Below are 24,067 nucleotides of genomic sequence, written 5' to 3' on the forward strand. Positions count from 1 at the left end.
TTTGTAATCGCTATAAGGATCCCAGAAAGTTTTATAGGATGTACCAAGACAGTCTTCATAATATATGGTCCAACTTTATTTTCTTGAACACCATTTACAGTAATGTTCTATTGAATAAAGTCATTATTACAGTAAGATGTTTAATCTACATAAAGCTAAAGAAAAAGTGATAATTTAGGATAACAGGAAAATTACAATGGAGAGTTTTGATTCCCAGAAGATATCTTGGTGAGTCCATAATACAGCAATCTGATCTCATAACTAAAAGTTATTTGAAGTGATCGGGGTAAAGAAGAGAGAAGTATTTTTGTTAATGAGTATTTGTGATGTGCTTCTAGAGAATTATTTTTATAATCGTAAATGTTATATGCTAAAGTTTCCTGTTTTTCTTTGAGTTGCGGGGACTTCTGCAGTAGGAATAATCTTAATCTTTTGGAGAAAGAGACCTTAAATGAAATTGCCTGTGTATACATTATACATAAGGCCTCCGGCCCATCAGAAAAGAAAAATAGTAGATATTTGGTGAAAAATAAAGAAATAGATGGAGTACTAGGACCATCAGTTTGGTTTAAATGGTGTAAAAATTTTGGGAACATGCATACTTTGTAAACTGCTAGAATTTTTACTCTTGTTGATCCAACAGTGTTGGGTGAGAAATATCCCAGTGATCTAGTTTAAAGCAGCTCAGTATTCATAGCTCTATAAACATGTACATGTACGTTGGTGTTTTTTGCATGTGATAATACTGGGTCACATAATTGATCACTGATTACTATAAGACATTTTTTCCCATCATTAGGTTTTCATTTTTCTGTTTAATTTGACAAAATGGCTATGCCACATCAGAAACATACAACTTGAATCTTTTTTTGCTGCAAAATCATATTTGCTGATAAACTAGCTCCTTCCAGCAATAAAGTGGGTCCATTTTCACTTGATACATTCCTTTTTTTATTAGAAAATGGAACTAAAAAAGTATTAAGTTTTCACAGATGTGATAATTTTCCCATTTGTAACAAAATCTAGGACCCTAAGATTTTGAGTACTTTTGTTACTTTTCCGCTGGTTGTATGCAAATGTTTTGCATAATTCTACAGCTACAGCACCTGTTCTTATCAGAGGGAGAGATTAAAGAATCTAAATTATTATTAAGCCTACAATAAATCATCTCCTATGCAAAAGGTGAGTTTAATGTAGACTAGCAGGTATTTTTAGAAGTTCCTCATGGGATCCTCCTGCAATCAAATAGTTATAGCTGCCAATATGTAAAAGAGAGCCTCACAGTTTTGCCAATAATTGAAAGAGGCAGCCAAGCAAGAGAGAAATATCCTCATTTACCAGAGTGATTTCAAACCTTCAGAGAAATTTTGTTTCTCCACCTAACTTAGTCTTCCAGCAGGACTGGAAGGAGCTGAGGCCCTAACTTTGCAATTTGATGTACGTGAGCTGCCCTTTGCACTTGCAAAGACCCTCATTAAAATCAGCAGGGCTGTGCATGGGTACGAGTCCACCTATATAGATCTCATGGCAGAATTGGGGGCTGTTTTTCTATCTTAATTATTTACTTAACTTTGTCAATGCAAAGTGGAACATCTGCTGATGAAAAATAACAGGTAACAGTAAATTCACTGGACTGCTCCAGTGTATGTTCCATGTTCTAACTCCTCTCAACAAACTTTGGACCTAGTGACCATATCAGACGGAGAACTTGTAAGCATCTGCTTTAATATATGGCCTGACTTTAGTTCACAGCATGGCCTGACTTTGCTGACTATAGTTCAGGTCTCAGATCTTGCACCAGGCCCGGTGCTCTAGTGTGTCTCTCTCTCTCTCTCCTTCCCTCCCCCTCTTTACAGTGAGAGCTAGTAAAAGACTCCATGCTCAAATGCAGTGTTGAGTGGATGGTCCAATGTAGAATGGAGGATTGCCAGTCTACAGAGTTTCATGGTGGTTTGATACCATCCTGCATAGTGGTTGAAAAATTTTGTAAGGAGCTAATTTCTGTTTGTGACATAAGCATAATGAGCTAGTCTCTATGCATTGCCTTTTTGGCCTATTGTGAACAGTAAATATGTTGGCTCTTGTTAAACACTAGAAATGTGGAAGAGTCACTCAAAGATTTATGTCTTGATTTTGACCTTCCCCTCTTCCTGAAAGTTTAGCTTAACGTATACAGTAATTTGCCTCTTGTTTGCAAGTGAACACATATTGTCTAAATGAATCAAACCATACAAACTCTTTCTCTGAAACAAACTGATTCATAATGGGCATATCTCTAAATGGGTGTAGTGTATTTATATGTGCAATATTCTCTGTGTGAGCAATAGAGCTTGGCACTGTTTCTGGAATGACATATTTATGTGAACTAAAGTGGGTAAGCAGCATGTCCTATCAGTAGCCTGGTTTTACTTAAGCTTATGGATAGCAAGGTAATTCAGATTGTTTGACAACCACTCTTCTTCACATCTTCTACCCTTTGGTAGCACGTCCTTGCCAGCTTCAGCCTTATAGTTAAAATCAGAGGCATTTTTTGAAAATGTAACCTTGGGGATTAGGGGAAAAACAGAACAGTGAAGAAATAAAACGTTCTCTGGAAAATAATGAAATGTCTCTCTTATATCTTTCTTCCCCGATGACATATATTCCAGTGAAAAGCTGTCCATCACTAGCTTGGAGGGTTGCATCATGGTGATGAGGTCACTTCTGCCTAACAGGGTTGCTTTATTTACAGTAAATTATGAAGTCAGTGCCCTACCAATGCCAAATTCTGAGAGCTTTGGCATTGGTTAAAGATGGAATTCAGGGGCCATAAATTTCATATGTACACAGCATGGTAGCAGTTCATTAAACAGTGTGCAGGAAAGGCAAGTGGTAAAACAGATTTTGGTAATCCCCACTCAGAAGAAGGCTTTGTGTTCCAACTTCCCATTTTCACATTTTTGCTTCAGCTAAGGTTAGCTATAGAATTCTGCCCTACCAATCTGAAAATGCTATTTAGTGCTCTGCCTTGTTTCTGATTATGAAGCAGGACATTTTGTAAGTAATTTACCATTTCAATTTACAATTGAAATGTGTGGATCTTGATCAATTGGAAAACTGGGCTATGGACAACAACATGAAATTCAACAAAGACAAATGTAAGTCCCTAAACTTAGGGAGGAAAAAACCAAATACACAAATACAGATTGGGGGATAACTGACTTCGCAGCAGCATTGCTGACAAGGATCTGGAAGTAGTGGTGGATCACAACCTCAACGTGAGTTGTCAATGCAACACTGTTGCCCTCCTCGCCCCCCCCCCCCCCCCAAAAAAAAAGGAAATGCAGTTTGGGTTGCAGTAACAGAGACATAGTACACAAATCACAGGAGGTGATACTACTGCTCTACTCATCGCTAGTTAGGCCTTAGCTGGATTACTGCGTCCAGTTTTGGTCACTGCTGCAGAGAAAGGATGTAGAGAAAGTGGAAAAGATCCAGAGGCGAGTGACAAAAATGATCAAAGGAATGGAATGCAAGCCATGTGAGCAAAGGCTGAAGGAACTAGATATGTTTAGTTTGGAAAAGAGGAGATTAAGGAGCGACATGAGAGCAATCTTCAAATACTTGAAAGGCTGCAATAAAAAAGATAGAGAAAAATTGTTCTCTCTTGCCACAGAGGGCAGGACAGAGAGTAGGCAATGGGTTCAAACTACAGCATAGCCGATTTAGATTAAATCTCAGGAAAATCTTCCTAACTATAACAACAGTAGAACAATGGGACAGACTCCCTAGGGAAGTCATGGAAGCTCCTTCACTGGAAGTTTTCAAAAAGAGGCTGGATAGCCATCTGTCTCAAGTGGTTTAGACACAACAAATTCTGCATCTTGGCAGAGGGCTAGACTAGATGACCCTTGCAGTCCCTTCTAATTCTATGGTTCTATGATCCTATGAGTCGCCAACCCTGTGCTTACACGCCTCTTGTTTCTCCTGTTACCAACCTCTCTCAGTCATGCATTCCAAAACAGTGTGTATTGCTCACTGTTCTTTTTAGGAAACTCTTGCCAATATTGAAGTAAACTGACATGCTTGCCTGGCTCACGTTAAAACGTAAGAGCTCAGTTATTTGAAGTAATTAACATGGGCTATATGTTTCTTTTCTTCCTTTCAGATGTGTGCAATAGTACTGATCTTCCTGAAGTTGAAATCATCAGTCTGCTGGAAGAACAGCTGCCCCATTACAAGCTGAGAGCAGATACAATCTATGGTTATGACCACGACGACTGGCTTCATACGCCTCTCATTTCTCCTGATGCCAGTATCGACTTAACAACTGAGCAAATAGAAGAGACGCTGAAATACTTCCGTAAGTGAAAACTTGGCAGTTGTACTGAAGCAAGAATATGGCTTATAAATTAGTGCTGTCTGTCACAAGGCCCTCAATATAGCAGCTATGGTTAGGAATCAGCATGAGTGGCGTAGGACCAAGCTACATGTACACTTTAAACCAGCCTTCTGTTACAACACTGTGGCAAAAGCAATACATTCATAATGGATCAAAAGCCAGTCTATTTCCTGTACCAGTATTACAGGTTCCTGATGGGTGGGAAGTAAAGTAAATATTAAATAAAAGATTAGGACATACAAAATAGCAATTGCACTTGTAGTTTGTACATGCAAAGTTTCATCCTAGAGAGATGTTCTTGATTATCCCCCTGGATTAAATTATATTTAGGGTGAGAAAGTAACAAAGACTCTTACATGAAAAATACAATTAAAAAACCCCCTAAAAACACCTAAATCCACACCTCAATTAAATTTCCAGATGGTTGGAAAGTCCCTGAAATATCTGGAGTTTGAATATATGTGGATATGCATTTTGTTTGAGGCTTTTTAATCAGCTGTAGGTTAACATAGTCTACTCCTATTGAAATGACTTATCCATTCCACAGGTTTAATGTGAAAGCTCTAAATGTTGGGTGAGTGAAGAAACTTCCAAGTAGTTGCTTTTGTTTTTGTTTTTTTAAACATACTTTCCCTTTAAATCAGAACTTACGCAAGAGGAAAACCAGGAAAAAAATGTATGTAACTTTAAATTCCAGGATTTCGATTGGTATAATTGGAATATATTTCTTTTGCTTTAACTCTCTAAGGTGGCAGTTGCAATTTCCTGATACCAAACATCATTATAAAATACAGACAACTAGGCCTAGACTTGCTGCCTACTATATTTGCATTTTTCATTTGCTGACGCATTGCACGGTAGATGATGCTATTGTGTCCTGGCAAGGCATCATGAAATCAAGAAATAATGTTGCAGCTTCTGGGAGAGAGAGATGCAATTCTGGACTGTCCTATAAGAATTGAAGTTAGTAGCAACCCTAAAGGGATGGTCAGTTCACAGAGGTTTGTCCTTTCATCTTTTTATTTTGCTGCCCAGTTTCATGACATTGCAAACAGTGGCTGACCATTACACCTGTGGGAATAGCTCCTAGCTTAGTGTTCTGTTCACTCTTGTCTACGGGAAGGGTTTTCAAGGTGAGGAAAACCTATACAAATATATCCAAACATAAATCCTCTTGCCATCCTAATGATGTTTTTGTCATTTATTTCATCACAGATCTTTTGCTGAATTACTAAAGGTTCTTCTTCGAGTGCTTGCTCATGTCCATTCAACTTAGGTGTGTGTGCTCGCCACATGCACCAATGCCGAAGTTTTTCCCTCAGCAATATCCATAGGGGACCAGCTCAGGCACCCCCTTGGAGCGGCGCACACATGTCGCAGTATATAGGGCACCACTGGCTCCCCCCACCCCCAATTCATTTTTGCCACCAGCGATGGGGCTAGAACTGTTGCGTTCTTGTTCATACTAATTTGTTAATCCTTGGATTATAGTGTCTATAGTTTTCTGTTAGTGTTAGTAAATCCCTTAGCTATAATTAGAGACTTCATAGGTCCCAAACGGGACTTTGCCTCAGGACGGGGTTTGCCCCGGTCCCCAGGCTTTAAGCCCAGCGATCGCTTCAAGAGTCCCATGCCTGTTAGTGATCCACACAGCAGCTGTCTGCGTTGCTTGGGCAAAGGGCACGTTAGTGAAAAGTGCAAGATTTGCAAATCCTTCAAGCCAAGGACTAAGAAGGAGCACAACATTCGTTTAAATGCGCTCCTTATGGAGTCGGCCCTCACCCCGACACCGGAGTAAAGCTTCAACTCAGCATCGAGCACCGTGACCTCAGTACATAGTGCCCCACTGGGTTCGTCCACTGGCCGGCACTGGTCCCCATCTCTGGCTCTGGCCAAGAAGCCCAAGAAGATGGTGCGAGGTCAGTCTCCAACCTCCCGCAAGGGAAAGGATAAGACAAGGTGCGAGCAAGGTCCCAGGCCACTCCCCGCCAGCGACCCTGGATAGTGGCAGAGGCCTCCATCAGCTCCAAGTGCCATGCATGCCAGAGGCCCTACAGGTGGTGCAGGAGATTATGTCCCTCCCGGTGCCGCCCACACCGGCTCCCACAGTTCCCCAGCCATGGGGTAAACCCGCGTTTGGACCGCTACGGTCCCCACCTAAGTGACACTGTTCCCCATCACGGGAAATGTCCCACCAGCGCTCGCCCTGCTGTAGCTGCCACGCATCTGACCGTGAAAGGCAAATATGCAGCACAGTCCCATTCATCCTCGGACCTTGGGCAGGCCGAGAGGCTCGAGGCGCAGCTCTCCGGCAACTGGGTGCAGACCTCTGGGGGTATGCGCCCACTGGCAGGAGTACTGGTCCCGGCACCCAGTATCTCCGAGACCGCGGAACTGCTCCAGGGACCTGTCGAGGGATTGATACTACCATTCCTCAGACCATCACTGATCCCCTAGGAGGGCATCACTGTGTGCAGACCCTTCCCAGCACTGGGCCTGTTCCAATTCTCGGTCCCGCTCTTCATCCCGGTACTATTCGTCAAGCGCGAGACGCAGATCGCCGGCTCTAGGTCGTCGCAGATCTGTCGAGCGCCGCCGGTCCTGAAGACCTCGTTCCAGATCGGACTCCAGGCAGAGTGACCAGCACTGGTCGGGACAGAACCACCCTTCCGCTCTGTCCTGGTCGCCTGAGAGCGACCACTCAGGATCCTGCCCTGGTTCGGAAGGAGGGATGTCCTGATGGTGGGACAAGCTCCAGTACCAGTGGTACCAGCTACATTATCGGCACTGAAACAAGCCCTGTGGCCTCAGGCCCAGTGGCTGGCGCCATGGTATCCAGGGAACCTGTGGGGGTTCACCCAGCCCTCCCAGGCTGCCCGCTTAGTATCCGGACCTTCGATGAGACCAGTTGCCTCTCTCTCCCGCCCTCTTCCAGTGCAAGAAGCCTTGGATGAGAGGACACCGCAGGTCCAAGAGGGAGTAGGGGACCAATGGTTGTGGAGGATCCTATGGCACCGGCATCTTCCTCGTCATCACCTGACGAGGCTATAATGCCTCCGGTTCCTCTGGATGACACTAAAGTGCACCAGTAACTACTGAAGAGGCTCGCTGCCAACCTGGGTCTTCAAGCGGAGGAGTTAGAGGAGCCCTCGGAGACTCTTTTCAATGTCCTCTGCTCCACAGCACCGGCCAGGGTGGCTATGCCCCTTCATGATGGAGCCTCTAAGATTACTAAAGCCTTGTGGGGAAAACCCTTCCTCCCTGCCACCCATCTTCAAGAGGGCTGAACAAAAGTAATTTGTGCCATCCAAAGGCCATGAGACGGTTAACCACAGGGAACGACAAGGTCAACCCAAGGCTACCCCTAAGAATAAAGATTCCAAGAGACTAGACTTGTTTGGGCATAAGGTTTATTCATCCTCCAGTCTCCAGCTGAGGGGTGGCCAACCACCAGGTCCTCCTGGGATGCTATGACTTTAACATGTGGTAAGTCGTGGCCAAGTTCGAGGGCTCCGTTCCTGAGGCTTCCAGGAAGGAGTTCCGGGTGATCATGGAGGAGGGCATGACTGTGGCCAGGGCGACACTCCAGGCAGCGTCTGATGCAGTGGACACTGCTTCCCGAACCATTTCCTCGGCCGTCGCTATGCCCGGAACGGCAAACTGCAACCACTGGGAGCTGTGGGCGGCTGTGCAAATGTAAACAAACTGTCTGGAGGCCCACTAGCGGATTACCCTGACAGGCTGCAGGTTGCCCGCCACTGGTATAGAGAATATTTTTGTGAGAGAGAATAATAACCTTCTCTGAATTAAGCATTGGATTGATAGCCAGGAAATTGGGAGTTCTGATTCCAGCTCTCTTGCTGACTTGCTCTGTTGCCATGAAAAATCATGTAATCTTTGTGCCTGCCTTGCATATCTGTATGGTGGAGATAAAACTTAAAATACTGTTGTACCTCACTCACGGGAATTGAGGACAGACTGATATTAACATAGCGCTTTGAAACCATAATGCATTATATAAATGTTAAGTGTTGTTACTACTATTCTCTTTTGATCTGGATGAAAGAATGGCTATCAAACAGTGGAAAGTTATATATTTAAATAGCTCAGCATGAAAAGTCCTTGAGCTGCCACACCTGTCCTACAGGAATGTCCTCAGGAGTGTGACTGCTAATGGAATGACCTGTTTTAAATGTAACAGCTGAAACACTCTCTCTTGCATGAGTTCACGTTTTTGTAAGGTTTAAAAAGTCATTAGCATTGGGTGTGTGCAATCACTGACATTTGTCTATCCAAATGATTTCATCTCAAAATTACAGTTCCCTAAAGAGTGGTGGTGAACTGACACAAATTGCGGATATACGCAACTTGAGGGACTGTCTAGAATTCTGTGGAAACTCTTCCAAATACCACAATCTCATTCCCCTTCCATCCCCCCTCAAAAAAATCCGAAACCCTTCTGCAAACCATATGTAGAATTATAACTCTTTTTGTCTGTAAAAAGTAACAGAGGGTCCTGTGGCACCTTTAAGACTAACAGAAGTATTGGGAGCTTAAGCTTTCGTGGGTAAGAACCTCACTTCTTCAGATGCAAGACACTTCTCTGAAGAAGTGAGGTTCTTACCCACGAAAGCTTAAGCTCCCAATACTTCTGTTAGTCTTAAAGGTGCCACAGGACCCTCTGTTACTTTTTACAGACAAAAAGAGTTATAATTCTACATATGGTTTGCAGAAGGGTTTCGGATTTTTTTGAGGGGGGATGGAAGGGGAATGAGATTGTGGTATTTGGAAGAGTTTCCACAGAATTCTAGACAGTCCCTCAAGTTGCGTATATCCGCAATTTGTGTCAGTTCACCACCACTCTTTAGGGAACTGTAATTTTGAGATGAAATCATTTGGATAGACAAATGTCAGTGATTGCACACACCCAATGCTAATGACTTTTTAAACCTNTTTCGTGGGTAAGAACCTCACTTCTTCAGAGAAGTGTCTTGCATCTGAAGAAGTGAGGTTCTTACCCACGAAAGCTTATGCTCCCAATACTTCTGTTAGTCTTAAAGGTGCCACAGGACCCTCTGTTACTTTTTACAGATTCAGACTAACACAGCTACCCCTCTGATATCTTTTTGCCTGGTGACACTGTAATTTTAATTGTTCACACACACAGTAAATGAGATTGTGTATCATTGGATTAATTATAGCTTCACTAAATAATTTGCCAAGATCCAAAAGGAGCATGCAAAACACTAATTGTGGGATACAAGAATAATAACTGGACTTGTACAGAACAGTTGAAATGATGCAGAGATATGAGTATGCATGCGTATGAAAAGTATTAGCTATGGCTATGTGGGTGAGCATTCCAAGGTTCAATAAATCACGATAATGAAATTCAGCACTAAGGTAGTGCAGCATCCGCTAATAACAAGGGAAAATGCAGAAATTTGATTTCAGTTGAGGAAAACAAATGCTCCCATTGTAAATGTAGTAATAAGTTCAAAGTTTGGTGCCCTGTTTTCTTCAGCTTTCTTTTGGTGCTTTTCAAGTGCATAAAATAAGGTTGATATTTAAACTTAAGACAGCACATAATACTTCAGGTATAGAATTAGAAATCTCTTTCTGTTTAGATTTGATGTGATTCCCATCACTGTAGTATCTAAGCAGTTTCCAAACAATAGCATGGTAAAGATATGCTGTCAGAATAAGTCCCCTGTGTAAATATATACAGGCTCATCTTTCCAAATGTTCTGGAAATGTGTCCAAATTCAGATATATTGGACAGTATTTGTGAAGCCCTTTTGCTCGTTTATCTAGGGGGATTGCATTTCCAGCCTAATCGTTACATCTCGGAGTGTCTGGTAGGAACGTGGGATTATGGAAAGTTACTTTTCAAGATGATTGAATAAGATTTTGGTGATAACTAAGTACTTGTGAATTTGTGGTTATGTCAGCCATCCTCCTTGTAAAATTGGAATTAGGAAGAGGGACTATTCCTTTGGAGAAAATGGCAACCTTTTGTGAAGGAAGGAGACTAAAAGAGATTAGTCAGTTACCTTGGTACCTATCTAGCCTCTTTTGATGTGAGAGTGCCACATTCTTGTTTGTTGCAATCCCCTATTTATTTTTTTCCTGTGCAAATAACAATATCTGTTATTAATACAGCACTCTTCATCCATAGCTCTCAGCACTTTACAAATATCGTCCCTTTTGAAAGATGGGGCAACTCCATGGAAGCAGCCTAGAGAGGCTATCTGACTTTTCCAAAATTACACAATAAGTCAATGTCAGAGTTAGAAACAAGCCACATTTCCTGACTTCCGATCCCATACTCACTGGATTACTTGATATGCATTTTGACAGCAGACAGATGAAACAGAACAATGGGTTTTCTAAATATTTATTTTATTTATCTGTTTTGATACTATACAAACACTCCCAAAAGTCCCCAGGTATCTTCCACAGAACTTAAAAATAACACTCCAACTTAAACCAGGAGCTGAATTCCAACCCGAAATGAAGAGAGATGGAGCGTGGACAGGAAGAGGCGGGGTGGGATGAGGGCTTGGAGGAAGGGGTGGAGTGGGGGCTGGACCTGTAGTGTAGACCAGGCCTTGGTGTTTATACCTTACTCATTGTCTAGGTATCTGAGTGCAATACACAATGTAACCAATCTGACATGCTGTTTAATAATTGATTTCTGGTTCTCTTCTCCATTCCACTGAAATGGTCTGTAGGACTGGCCTTTTTGTTTTTTAAATGTTTTATTCTGGCAAAAGCTAAATCAAAGATCCATGTTGAATTTTGTCCTGAAGGTGGCAAGATTTCTTGTGGAAGACTCTTCCATAGCTAACAGGAGAGCAGGAGCTTTCTGGTGACACACTTCCCTATAATCCCGCTGCCCTGTTAGCTGTAATTTGGGAGATACTAAGCAAGCATCTTGTCAATGTAACTGAAATGTTCCCTAGGAGCAAAGGAACTCTCTCACCCTGGTGGATATGTTGCATTAATCAAGGTTGCTGGTCGCAAATGCATTAAGTCACTGTGGCAGAGTCCACAATTGTGGAAATGGGGCCTACTCTCCTGGTCTGCTGTAGGTTTCAAAGGGTATTTTTGGCAGATTGTTTGTCTTTGGAGGTCCAATAGCAGTACGGGTTCAGGACATCAATGCTGTCTCCTAGTTTGGCAAGTGGAGGGGGCGAACAAACCTCTAATTCAGTGTGTCTTGACTTCTTTGGAGCAAAATGGATAAGCTTTGAGTTTGTCTTGCATTTACTAGCAGGATAGCAATCGTGATGCATGGTTTTAAATATGTGTTTATGTGAGGGTAGACAGACTGGTTTTCTGGGCCTCAGAGGACCTCTCCTGGAGAGAGTCAAGTTGGAGAAAGAAGTAGTTGATTTCTTCTTTTCATTCTTTGTTTATTTTCTCTCACTTTTATATTACTGCTTTCTCATCCTGTGATGTTTGTGTTGAATGCTTGCAAGATGATGTTTCCTCCAGCCCCAGCCCATTATCTTGAGTAATTTAAGGCACCTGGTACCTCTGAAAGTACTGCAAATGTAGTAATTTATGAGCCAGATAAACTGAAAAATCTGGGCAGTCTCTCTGTGGTGGTCTGTGCTTATGGTAGAAGTTTTGCTTTGATTTCCACCTCCAGTGCAAATTCTTACTTTGAGACACTTATTACAAAGGGCAAACCATGATGATCTGGTTTCTTGTTATTCCCTGCTGTTTCTTTAGGGGTGGGAAAGCTTTGTCAGCAAATTGATGACTAGGCTCTATTTCCTCCTAGATACTCCATGTAGCACAGGACACTTCATCCAATATGACCTATTACTAAATGTTGGAACTTGTGCTAGTTACTGCTTAGAAGTGTTTCCTATAAAAGAAAATATTTTTTCTTTATTTATGAAATCTTTTAAACCTGTCATAAGCATTTTTATAATCTGTTGAAAAATTGTTTGTGGAATATTAAGTATATTTTTAGAGAGATTATAATGCAGTTTGGTTTTCAGTTACAGCTGGAAACTTTATTCATGATTTAGAATTAAAATGCTAACCATGGAAACCTGCCTGGCATGCTTATAGCCATGGTTATTGATGAATGATTATTGAATGTTACGGGAGAAGGAATAAAATTAAAACATTTATCAATAGCTATAGGAGTTTGTGAAGGTTGATAGGGTGAAAAGCAGTATCCTTTCTTTAAAAATAAAAATAGCAATGGAGGACATTAAAGACACATTATGCTCTCCAAAGGGCAAGGGCTTCAACATGGATGAAAGCCCAATTTCTCTGCTTAGCAACTCACCAACAACAAATCCAGACTGCTGAGCTTGTTTTTGTTTGTGCATTGAAACAAGCTCACATTTCTACTCTGCCTGCTGGTTTCAGGCTCCTAAGCCAGTTTGAGCACAGGACATAGTGTAATTTGTCATGCATTGGCTCAAAAGCAGAACAGGAAGACAAAACAGGTCAGACAATGCAACGAGCGTCCATGAAATGAGCCAAAGTCAATCTATTAATCCCATTTTCAGGCTTCTGAATCTTGATGATAATACTACTACTTAGATCTTACATCAGTGTTTTCATCCATACATTTTATTTTAGTATTTTAGAAAGGAGGTAAGTATTGTCTGCATTTTACGGAAGGGGAAACGATGCATAGAGATGTAACTTACTGAAGGTCAGCAAGTCAGTAGCAGAGCTGGGAACAGAGCAAGCTCTTCTACCTTTTATTGCAGTGCCCCATCCACTGGATGATATCTCCTTTGACAACTGCCCTTTTCAATTAATATTTACAAACTAAGCTGAAACCAAGTTTTCAAAACAAGTTTACGAATAAGACATTGTTAGCTGGTTTCTTGGACTTTTGCAGGAAAGAGGATTTATTGTTTTTCAGCATCACTTGTATTAGATTTTTGGGTACTTCTGCAGCCTTACTTCTTCATTACAGATGACTTATTTGATATGATCAGAGATGTATAAAATCTTGTCATTTTATAGCAGTCTGACTCCTGCCCAGTCATGTCCTACAATTCTCAGAAGCATCAGCACTGTGCTGCTAAATACCCTCTATTCTGTTGGAAGGAAATCTGTCCCAAAAGATCCACTTGTTAAAGAGAGTACTAGATATTGTGGGTGAACTCCTCAGTTAGTGTATATTGGCATAGCTCTGTTGTAGTGAAAGGAGCTGTGCATTAGCTGAGAATTTGACTGTCTGTGTTAAATCTGTCTCCCAGAGTTGGAACAAAACTTCTAGGCAGAATATTAGGAGTTATCTTTTTGCTTTCCTGTGTGTGTGGTTTTTTTTTTTTTTTAATACTTCTCACTCATTCAGGGTGGAGTTTAGAAGACCTGTAACAGGAAGTATCGCAAAGAATGTAAACAGCTGGTGTTTGACTTAAATACTGGCTTTAATATAGTACTTAGTACAATGTACAGACTTTATCTTTAAGTAGACATTAATTTTGCATGCATATTCCAGTCTGTTCTCTGAGGAGTTGAGTGTAAAAATGTTTGATTTGTAACTTGCCTGCAGCACAGCAGTTCTAAGGATATGTCCATATGATGAGGTTCATTCTAGTGTAACCCACTGGTGAGCGTGTGTTACAGGTTCCCCTCTCAGACTCCTGTTCTCTGTGGATTGGTAATTACAGCGCCTAGGGTGACCAGATGTCCCGATTTTATAGGGACAGTCCCGATATTTGAGGCTTTTTCTTGTATAGAAGCCTATTACCCCCCCACCCCCGTCCCGATTTTTCACACTTGCTGTCTGGTCACCCTAACAGCGCCCAGCTATAGAACCGTGGCTCGTTAGCTCAAGTTGTAGCCCCTCATGGAGCTTTGGAAATCCCCAGTTCAGTCCAAAGTGTGTTGACCAAGATGGCGGCCATCTAGGGTGACCAGATGTCCCGATTTTATAAGGACAGTCCCGATTTTTGGGTCTTTTTCTTATATAGGCTCCTATTACCCCCCATCCCCGTCCCGATTTTTCACACTTGCTGTCTGGTCACCCTACGGCCATCACAAAGTTTGTAACCCCCTGGTGAGTGTGTATTGCACCTAGAGCACAGCTACCAAGCCACTTGGCCTTTCCTTTGAAGAAATTATAAATACGATGGCATGAAGACGAAGATTTACACATCCAAACAGCTTCAGTTTGTTAGCATGCCCTTTTTGAATATAAACTCTCTGTCCTGGGATAGGGAATGTGAAGACTTAATTTGAATCTTTAATGAAATGACAGTCAAACAAAATGGAGTCTCCACTTTTGATAGATAGAAATGCATTTGAAAATTACTGCTTGACATTTTGGAACTACAGACATTCTTTTAAATTCAGAAACAAAAGTAGGCAAGACTTGTTTTCACACATTAGTTAGCCTGTAAAGAATAAAGACTGCCACTTTCCTTCAAGGACAGCCAAAGTAGATTGCTATGTTTCTAACCAAAACACAGTCAAATCTCAACATAACTCAGTCTACCAGGGAAATAACCTTAAAGTCATAAAGTGATTTCCTCTCTGTTGGGGAAAAGACTCAACTGGCTGGCCAAAGTGTCTGACATGTAGATCTACAATTTGGCAAATTACCACCTTCATCTTCAATATCAAGGTACAGCGCAAGGAGACTACAGTTCCTAAAATGCAGGCTGTCTTGGTCTGACTACATGTTGTTGGGATCAAAATGGAGCACCACATGCTTGGAATTGTAATCTCCACGAACTGCGCTGTCAGGTTAATGACCAAGGCAGCTGCAATCTGCTGAATTTAGTGCAAATTGCGTACAGCCCATGGGATGTTGGCATGTTGCTCTCATGACCCTCAGCTGGGCAAACTTTAGATGTGCTGGTTTTGATAGAAATAATTCAGGGTTTGTTTTTTTTTATTAGAGAAGTATCAGAATATTACTGCAGTGTCCTGGTTTACGTTTTCATCTGCCCAGTCAAGCATGCTGTAAATCTCTTCCTAATTTCACAAATGTGTTCATTGCCTCTGAAAAATAGAACTACAGACTATATATTACAATTCCAGGATTTCTGGAGGCAGTTGCTTACAAAAAATCAAGTTTGCTATTATTTCTAATGCTTCATCTACCTCATCCCCTGCGGGACAGTAGCATAATATGCAAGGGAAAATGTATATTTTGTATTTGAGTGTTCAGTGTTGTCTCAAATAAAGCCTTAGCCTCATGATTTTTTATGCCTTTTTCTGTAATGAGCTTTATATTATTTGCTAATAAGTATGTATAATGTATTTGATGTGTAAATTACATGGACCATATTATGTTTGGGATCCTGAAGGCCAAAACATGTTGCTGGATTTACATTTTTCTTTTCAGGAGAGGAACGTGTGTATACAGTAGTATACTTCAGGGATATTTTATGGAATTTAATGTTCCATAGGGAAGGTACATCTTAAACACTAAATAGTTTAACTCTGTTTACTCATCTGCTTTCTCATCTGAGCTAAATATTCTCTTTTTGAAACAAGATTAATTGGTAAAAATTTAGAATATGGTCTATAGTAACAGAATCTACTTAAAACAATCTGAGCCAGGTCCTAGCAGTATAAGTGTTCAAAAGTTTGGGCTCCCCATATTTGTAGAATGCCCTCTCTTGGAAGTTTAATGTACACAAGCCCATATGTACCTTTTTTCTTCGCACCTTCACTTCAGAAGTAGAGAGGTGGTAGACTAGAATGTTAGCAACAAGTTCGCCATTAGTGATAGCTTGTTTCTGTTGGCATTTGGTACATACACAAAATGAGGGACAGACGATAACCTGAAGTGTAACTATAACTTTTTGCTATCTTAAACTTTCAAAATATAACATCCCGGAAGCATGCCATTTAATTAAAGTAATAATTGATTCTCATAAGATACAAACTAGATCAAGAAGTTTTTAAAAAGAAACCTTTCCCAATATAATATCTTATTAAACTAGCCTGTTGTTCAAAACAACACTGACAAAGCACTAAAAATACAGGGTAGGCAGTAATCCAGCACTGGCAAGGAGGTGAACAAGGTTCCTTAATAAAGTAACCCCGTCCATTCCTAATTTCTTTGATTCTGTGAAGTCAGAGGGTGATTGTCTTACATTTTGTGATATGGGAGCGGGCTATCATTTACCATTGCTATTTACAATTGGCTATTATAAATTTTATATATACTTCATAAATATTTGTTTTTCTTTCCATATTAGCATTACAGATATTGGGAGTCCTATGTTTATTAACAACTGGCAACAGAAAACAATGTTTCTACCTTGTAATTTGTGATTGATTGATTGATTTTGTTTTGTGACGACTCTTGATCTACAAATGAAATGTTGTCTCACATTCTCCTTTTGGGGAATATGCCTTCCTGGCTTTAAACTACATGTTATCTTTTTAAAAATCCCTATCATTCTAAAACACTATATAAATGAATTTGAGAATCCCCTGAAAACATTAGGAAGTTTTAAACCCTATTTTTAATTTGTATTAATGTAGTGCCTAAGAGCCCCAGTCATGGACCATATAGGCTCTGTACAAACACAGAATGAAAAGACAGTCCTTGCCTAAAAGGCAGGGTCGGCGCTTCCATTTAGGCGACCTAGGCGGTTGCCTAGGGCACCAGGATTTGGGGGGGCGGCAATTTGGCGACGGGGGGGTCTTCCCCGCTCCGGGTCTTAGGCGGCAATTCTGTGGCGGGTCCTTCACTCGCTCCGGGACCCACCGCCGAAGTGCCCTGAAGACCAGGAGCGTGGAAGGACCCCCCCCCCCCCCGCCGCAGAATTGCTGACGATGACCAGGAGTGCAGAAGAACCCCGGCCTAGGGCGCCAAAAACCCTGGTGCCGCTCCTGCTAAAAGGGAGTACAACGTCAAGAATGAGACAAGTGACTCCAGATGGATAAACACAGACCAGTCGGGGAGTACAAGGAAACAATGAGATAATATTGGTCAGCATGACAGACAGTGGTCTCAGCACTAGCAGGCTAACTGTTAGCATGTTTTTTGTCGGCTTCAAGTGTTTTGTAGGCCTTTCAGGAAAGAAGAGTTTAAGGAGTTAGTTTTGCAGATATTTATGGGAAGCTTCTCCAAAGCATGAGCGGGGCAGTGTACATTTATATAATCTAGAGTTTATAGTTTGTTCATAACTTATTTCAAACTATTTGCTGGATAATGAAATCCTCCTACATCTTGCATTACAATTGCCTCAATTTCCTTATGTTCAAATATTTGATTACTTTTCAATTGGATAAGTAATACAATAGCACATCAGTAAATTGTGATCAGAATATACAACATAACATGGGGTTTTGTGATAAGCAGCCCCAGGAGAGGAGCTTGGGCTGGAGAGAGAGAAGGGGATTCCCCAAGGATACCCCAGGTGCTCCATGGGTCAGGCCAAGATTAGGCATGTTTCATGAAAGTTCCAGACCTAAATTGTCCATCCCACTTCTGTGAGACTACCATTTCCACTTAACTAAGGAGGTGTTGCCCAGCTGGATATTTCTTTCTATAGAATTTCTTCTCTCCACCATTGTGTTTTCTCACTATGATGGGGTGATTGTGCCACCAGCCCCCCATTTTCTCAATTATGGAGTAGAGATGATAATATTGACCTACCCTACTTGATAAGCATGTTGTGGTGCTTAGTTTTGTAACATGCTTCGGCTATGTAAAGCAGTATGAGAGTGTTAATTGTTTTTTTGGTGAGAAAGCTAGATCCTTTCCAATGTAAAAAGATGTTTCTGACTTCTAACTCAATCTTGCGGAAGACTGTCTGCAGAATAATTTTTAAAAAAGCAGCATTTTTTGAACTCCCTTCCTCCCCAGTGTTTACTCATCTCCCAGAGAATTCCCGTAACTTCGAAGCTTAATTGTGATCATTTAAATCCTAGTATTAAGCAAAGCTACTTTTTAAAAGGAAATTAAATGCTGGAGAAAAAGAAAAGAAAACCTTGTGCTATGTTATGGTGCCCTTTATGTTTAAAATGTTAGGAAATGCAAAAGTTCCTATAGCAAGGAAATTAAGAATAAAACAAATGGCATATATGTAAAGTAGTTGATGTTTCTGTAGGACCCTTCATTTTTGCATTCCCTAATGTTATTTTAACAGTGCAGCCTTAAAACTGCTTTTAATTGTATGTGCAATTGACCCACTCTGTGTGTAAGGAACTGTCAAAACTGTGTGATTAAGTGAGATGGAATGGATTCTATAGTAATTCAGTTGTAGTCAAGGTTCTTGCATATAACAAAATCACACAAACTGAGTTAGAAAACACATTGGAGTGAAAAAATGTTAGTTTCAAAGTGTGAACTCTTCTGTTCCATAAATGATTGTATTACTGCTTCATATGAAAGATTATACAGGGTTTTTTAATGGCATCTTATATTCCTTGGAAATTTACTTACCTGCAGTTTATGTACATACCTTACTGTTCTCAGGTAAATATTGACCATACCATACAACACACTGATCAGTAGAATTAAAGCATGTTTATGGTTTAAAGGCCTCTGGCTACAACTTTACTTAACTCTTTAAAGATCAAAAACCTGAGGTTTTATTTAACTTTTAACTCTGGAAGGCATGTCAGGCTATGGCAAACCATAATCTTCGTGGAGCCAGGGTCCAAACTGTAAGAGATAACAAGGGATTCATAAGAATTGCTCCTTGTAGTTTCCCTGCTTTAATTTTTTGACATTGATTGTGCTATTAACAGCATGATTGACTGGGCAGATGAAAACGCAAACCAGGACACCGCAGTACTACTGGGATACTTCTTTAATAAGAAAAAAAACCCTGAATTATTCCTATCAAAACTACAACATCCAAAGTTTGCCTAACTGAGGGTCATAAGAGAGTGTTGTGTGTCACCTGAAATTTCTATTATAAGTAGGGAAGGGAGAAATATTTACTAGAATTTTTCAAAATTAACAAATACAGCATAAAATCAGTAGAAAACATAATACAACTCATCTCTCAAAGGGAATCTGGGATGGTGTGGTGTTTAAGTCACAAGCCTAGGGCTATTGCTACACTACAGCTTACGTCAACTTACGTGTTATGTAGCTCAGGGGTGTGAATTAGCCACCCCCATGAGCGATTTAACTTATGCCGATTTAGCACTGTCCACATTAGTGCTTATGTTAGCTGGAGAGCTTCTCCTGCTGATATAGCTACTGCTGCTCACAGGGGCTGAAGTAATTAAGCCAATGGGGAGAGCTCCCTCCTGTTGGCTTAGAGCGGCTACACTAGAGAGCTCTCTAATGTAGCATTGCCTAGGTCTGGGGAGCCCTGGACTCAATTCCTAGCATTTCCACTGATTTCCTGTGAAATCTCGGGTAAGTCACTAAGTCTCTCTGTGCCTCAGTTCCACATCTGTGAAATGGATGTTACATCCCTCGCTCACAGAAGTGCTGTAATAATAAAATCCTCAATATTTGTGAGGCTCAAACACTGTGGTCATGGGAGTTAATAACTAGATAGAGGAAAATATATGTTTTATTATAATGGTAATGATATTAATATTAATTTCTATTGTAATATAGAATAGGGGTCCAGTTACCGACCAGTGCCCCATTGTGCTAGGCACTGTACAGTCATGTACAAAAGATGTATTGTAACTAGAATATATCATTCCAAATCTCAGAAATTTTTTGTAAAAAACCCACTGGAGCCCGTAAAAGATGGGGAAAGGAGAATGTGTGTGGAATATAAGAACAGGATGGATGTCTGAGCACTGTAATAACTTTTACCCCCCCCCCCATTGCAGATTTAATTGACTTCCTGAATATTGTTATAAATACTAATTTATTAAAATTCTATTCCACAAAGAAGTATTTTATAATTCTAGTAGTTTAAATCCAGCCTATTGAAGTACCTGAAAGTGAATCCTTCTCCACACCAGATATTTTGGAAATGAAAAATACTGAGCAGTTGTGTGTAACTAGTTAAGCATGTTTAGCTATACAGAATGGCTATAGCTTGCCATAATCCCTTGTTTTCTGCCACAGAGTGTAGATGTTTGAAAAATAGGTCACTGGTTCGCTGAGAAGGCAGAGGGCAAAAGTAGATGAGCTTATCCAATGGGGGAATGCGTTACTGTCTGGTTTTCTAGTTCCACTCTTTCATCTTTAATGTAGACATTTTCTTTTTGCAAAATTAGTGCTTAACTACTATAACAGCACAAAATAGTAACGTAGCTTCATTTTCCACTTGGGTGGGGGAGAGCTTCTAACACACGATGGGAGGTGGTAATGCACTTGATTTACATTATTAAGGCACAAAGGATCGCAAGATTATGATATTGCAAAACAGAAAAAAGGGATGTTTGTATTCTAATAAAGAGCTTTTTTCTTCTGTGTGGGAATTTTTCTTTCTTTTTTTGTGAGACACCCATTATCTTTGTGAAGCCAGAAACCGCAGAATACATTTCCTCCGTTTCGGCATCTCTTTCAGAGCCAGCCAGTCTCCATGGCAACATGTTAGACTGAAAGGTATGTGAGGACCGGGGAGGAAAGGAATGAGTTAGAAACAGCCAAGTGGTGGTGTGTCCCCCTAACGTCAGTATACGAGCCTTTTGATAGGATGATTTTGTTAACTCCCATCCAAGGCTCCTGTGCAGAGCTTCTTTATTAGAGCAGCTGCTAGGGCATCTACTTTAGAAATCTCTCTCCTACACCCTTTTTTTCCTCCCTTTTCTTTCTCCCCCACCCCTCTTATTTTGGCTCCAGCCTCTCATTGAAAATGTGCAGCTCATTTTCATCATTCTGTCAGTGTCTTTGCACTTCAGTTTTTTGCAAAGGCAGGGAGGCATGGTTGCATTTCACTTGACCTCAGCAACACAGTGAAATATCTTCTACATTGCTGAAGGATACTGACTATGCAGAAATTTATTGAAGCGGATTACTATGAACTAGACTGGTATTATGAAGACTGCACGGATGGTAATTCTGGTTTGTAATCTGTTGATGCAGTATTTGTAGTTTGTAAGACCAATGCATGGGTCTTTTACCCTTTTGAAAAGAAACTGAAGAAAAAGGCAGTGCTTTGGTGCAGCAGAGATGTCTGGCCTGTAACATCCCAGCATCTGTTGGAAGCATGCTCCAGGAGACTGCTGTAAGGCTTCTCTTTTTCAGTGGGAGTGGCAGATGTACATAATTACTGTACAATCTCTTCCTCAGCAGAAGCAAATAACAGAGAAGTGCTAACTGTATAAATATTAAGAACCAAGCTAAAATTGCAATAACCTTGCTATAATGAATGTTGCACTGAATTGTATTTTGTGTGTACAAGAATGCTTGTGCATTATAGAGGCATGGAAGAACCTCTAATATGTACATATGTTCCTATAACATAACGTACTCTGTGTGTGTGTGTGTGTGTGTGTGTGTGTGTGTGTGTGTGTGTGTGTGTGTGTGTATTTNTGTGTGTGTGTGTGTGTGTGTGTGTGTGTGTGTGTGTGTGTGTGTGTGCGTGTGTGTATTTTCATAGATACATATATAGAGAACATTTTATGTATAAAATCTCTGTTTCTTAGAGCTGCAGCAAGCTAGCCGCTACAATTGCCAAATTGCAAACTCTGGCAAGCAAGTTCCCTAGAGCTCCTTCTGAGCTTTCTGCCATTTGCCGAGGGAGTGATTTCTTTATCACAATGCTGAATGCGCTCATGAGTCTCGTGATAGAGGGTGTATGGGGAGGGTGGAGGAGAAAAGCCCAAAATTGCATTGACCGTTTACTGGGAAATTCAAACTCCCTCATCCATATATAGCACCCAGATGGAACTCTTAAAACAAAATGTAGTGTTCAGACTATCACCCTGTTGCCAGCACAGGTGTGCTCGAGGACAGCAACAGTGGATTCGTTGCCCGGTGTGCTTCGCGTCAATGAACACACCAGGTGGAGAAGCAAGCAAAGTTTATTTGAGATCTCAAAGCGGTGCAAGGAGACTGGCACGTCTCAAATCAAGCACGTCAACAGAAACAGCTTTTCTTCTTTTATACATTTTGCAGTCAAGCCTCATCCCCCCCCCCCCCCACTACCCCTCCCCTTCTACCCCCCCCCCATTCCCCTCTCTCTCTACCCCTCCCATCCCTGGTAACAATTACTAGGCAAATAGCAATTACATTTAAGCAGTTAGATTAGGTTGGCAGCTATAAATTCAACTCGTTAGTAAGTCTCCTTGAATTACTATCTTGTCCCCTTCCTTTGATTTACTATCTTTCCTTCGGTCAGTGGTATGCAGGCCTCATTATTACTGCTTGGTACTGGTAAGGGGGGTTACCACTGATAGCAGGCTGCTTACACATTCCACTTGCACCTGGCTTTTGAGGTCGATTAGAGTTTAAACATGGAAGGAGTTTGGTTCAGGCCTAGTGCAGGAAGGCTTCATTGACACTTGTGATTTTCCACCCTCCTGAGTCACCTAGGGTGATGGTAATGCCTGGTGACGTCAACAACCCTGTCACGATCTTGTACTGTATTGGAATTTTTGTGAGCAAGGTAAGTCCTAGATCACCAGGGCATGAGACTAAGGACAAAAGACAGTGGTGGGGAGAGAATGTGTGTTGGACACCAAAATGCTCCATGGTGCTTTTTGTGATCGCATCAGAGAGACTGATAGAGGACATGAACAATGTGTTTATAAGTCAAAATATGAGCTTTCTGTTCACCTGAAGTGTTGTGATTGGCATTACAATAGCACACATACGTGCTTAATTTGTTTTTCTATGTTGTGTTGTATAAAGTGGCCCTAGACTCACATGCTTCTGAACTTGGAGAACTTCTATTTTTAAATGAATATTTCTCTGTATGTATTTAGTGTGTGTGACATATCCATATACCTATTTGAGAAGGATTGTTTAGTTGGACCATTTTTCAGTTGGATTGACTCTTATTATGTAACGGTGTCCTCTAGTTATAACCCTGGTAAATGCTGCAGCATCTGATTAATCTGATTGATGTAACAGACTGATGAGTTGTCCCAGTTTAGGAAGCTTAAGAATTAGCACAGTCATATAGCCATTAAAAAGAGAGAGTGTTGATTTCTGCGGTAAATACAGAGAGACCTTGTTTGATTTTGGGGAACAAAAGTGGTAAATGTATTCCATAATTCTTCTTGTGGTTAATGTCAACCATATCAAAATGGAAGTGTGTGCAAGAATATGGCATGAATGAGTATCAGAGCTGTGAGAGCTACTTAATAAGTAAGTGGTATGCTTAATTTTTATGCAGTATGTAAAATATTTAGAGTAGGGTTGCCAACTTTCTAATAGCACAAAACCAAACACCCCTGCCCCGCCGCTTCCCCAAGTCCCCATCTATGCCCTGCCCCTTCTCCAAGGCCCTGTCCCCAGTTGCTCGCTCTTCCCCCACCCTCACTCACTTTCACCAGGCTGGGGCAGGGGGTTGAGGTGAGGGCTCCGGCTGGGGCAGAGGGTTGGAGTGGGGGGGGGGAAGGGGTGAAGACACTGCCTCAGGTTGCAGGAGAGGGCTCTGGGCTGGGCCCAAGGTATTCAGAGTGCGGGAGGGGTGCAGACTCCGGCTGGAGGTATAGACTCTGGGATGGGGCCAGGGATGAGGGGTTTGGGATACAGGAAGGGGCTGGGGCAGGGAGTTGCGATGTTGGGGGGCGGGGGGCTCTGGGAGGGAGTTTGGGTGCAGGAGAGGACTCTGGGCTGGGGCAGTGGTTGCGGTG

The 24,067-nt window shown here is 41.4% G+C and overlaps 1 protein-coding gene across 4 annotated transcripts in view; it reads left to right on the plus strand.

Moving 5' to 3' along the window:
* TRAK1 (trafficking kinesin protein 1) overlaps nt 1-24,067 on the plus strand; it is a 118,061-nt gene that overhangs the window by 19,159 nt on the left and 74,835 nt on the right. For 2 of the 4 annotated variants that reach the window (XM_034760999.1, XM_034761000.1), the window contains exon 2: nt 4,148-4,342. Coding sequence is in view for 2 of the 4 variants with exons in the window: in XM_034760996.1 (XP_034616887.1) it covers nt 21,254-21,317 (64 nt within the window). In the remaining 2 variants the exon portion in view is untranslated. Of the gene's footprint in view, nt 1-4,147; nt 4,343-21,036; nt 21,318-24,067 lie in introns of those variants that run through there. The other 2 variants (XM_034760996.1, XM_034760998.1) reach the window with 2 other exon arrangements.

The sequence above is a fragment of the Trachemys scripta genome, chromosome 2, assembly GCF_013100865.1.
Source record: "Trachemys scripta elegans isolate TJP31775 chromosome 2, CAS_Tse_1.0, whole genome shotgun sequence".
Lineage (NCBI taxonomy): Eukaryota > Metazoa > Chordata > Testudines > Emydidae > Trachemys > Trachemys scripta.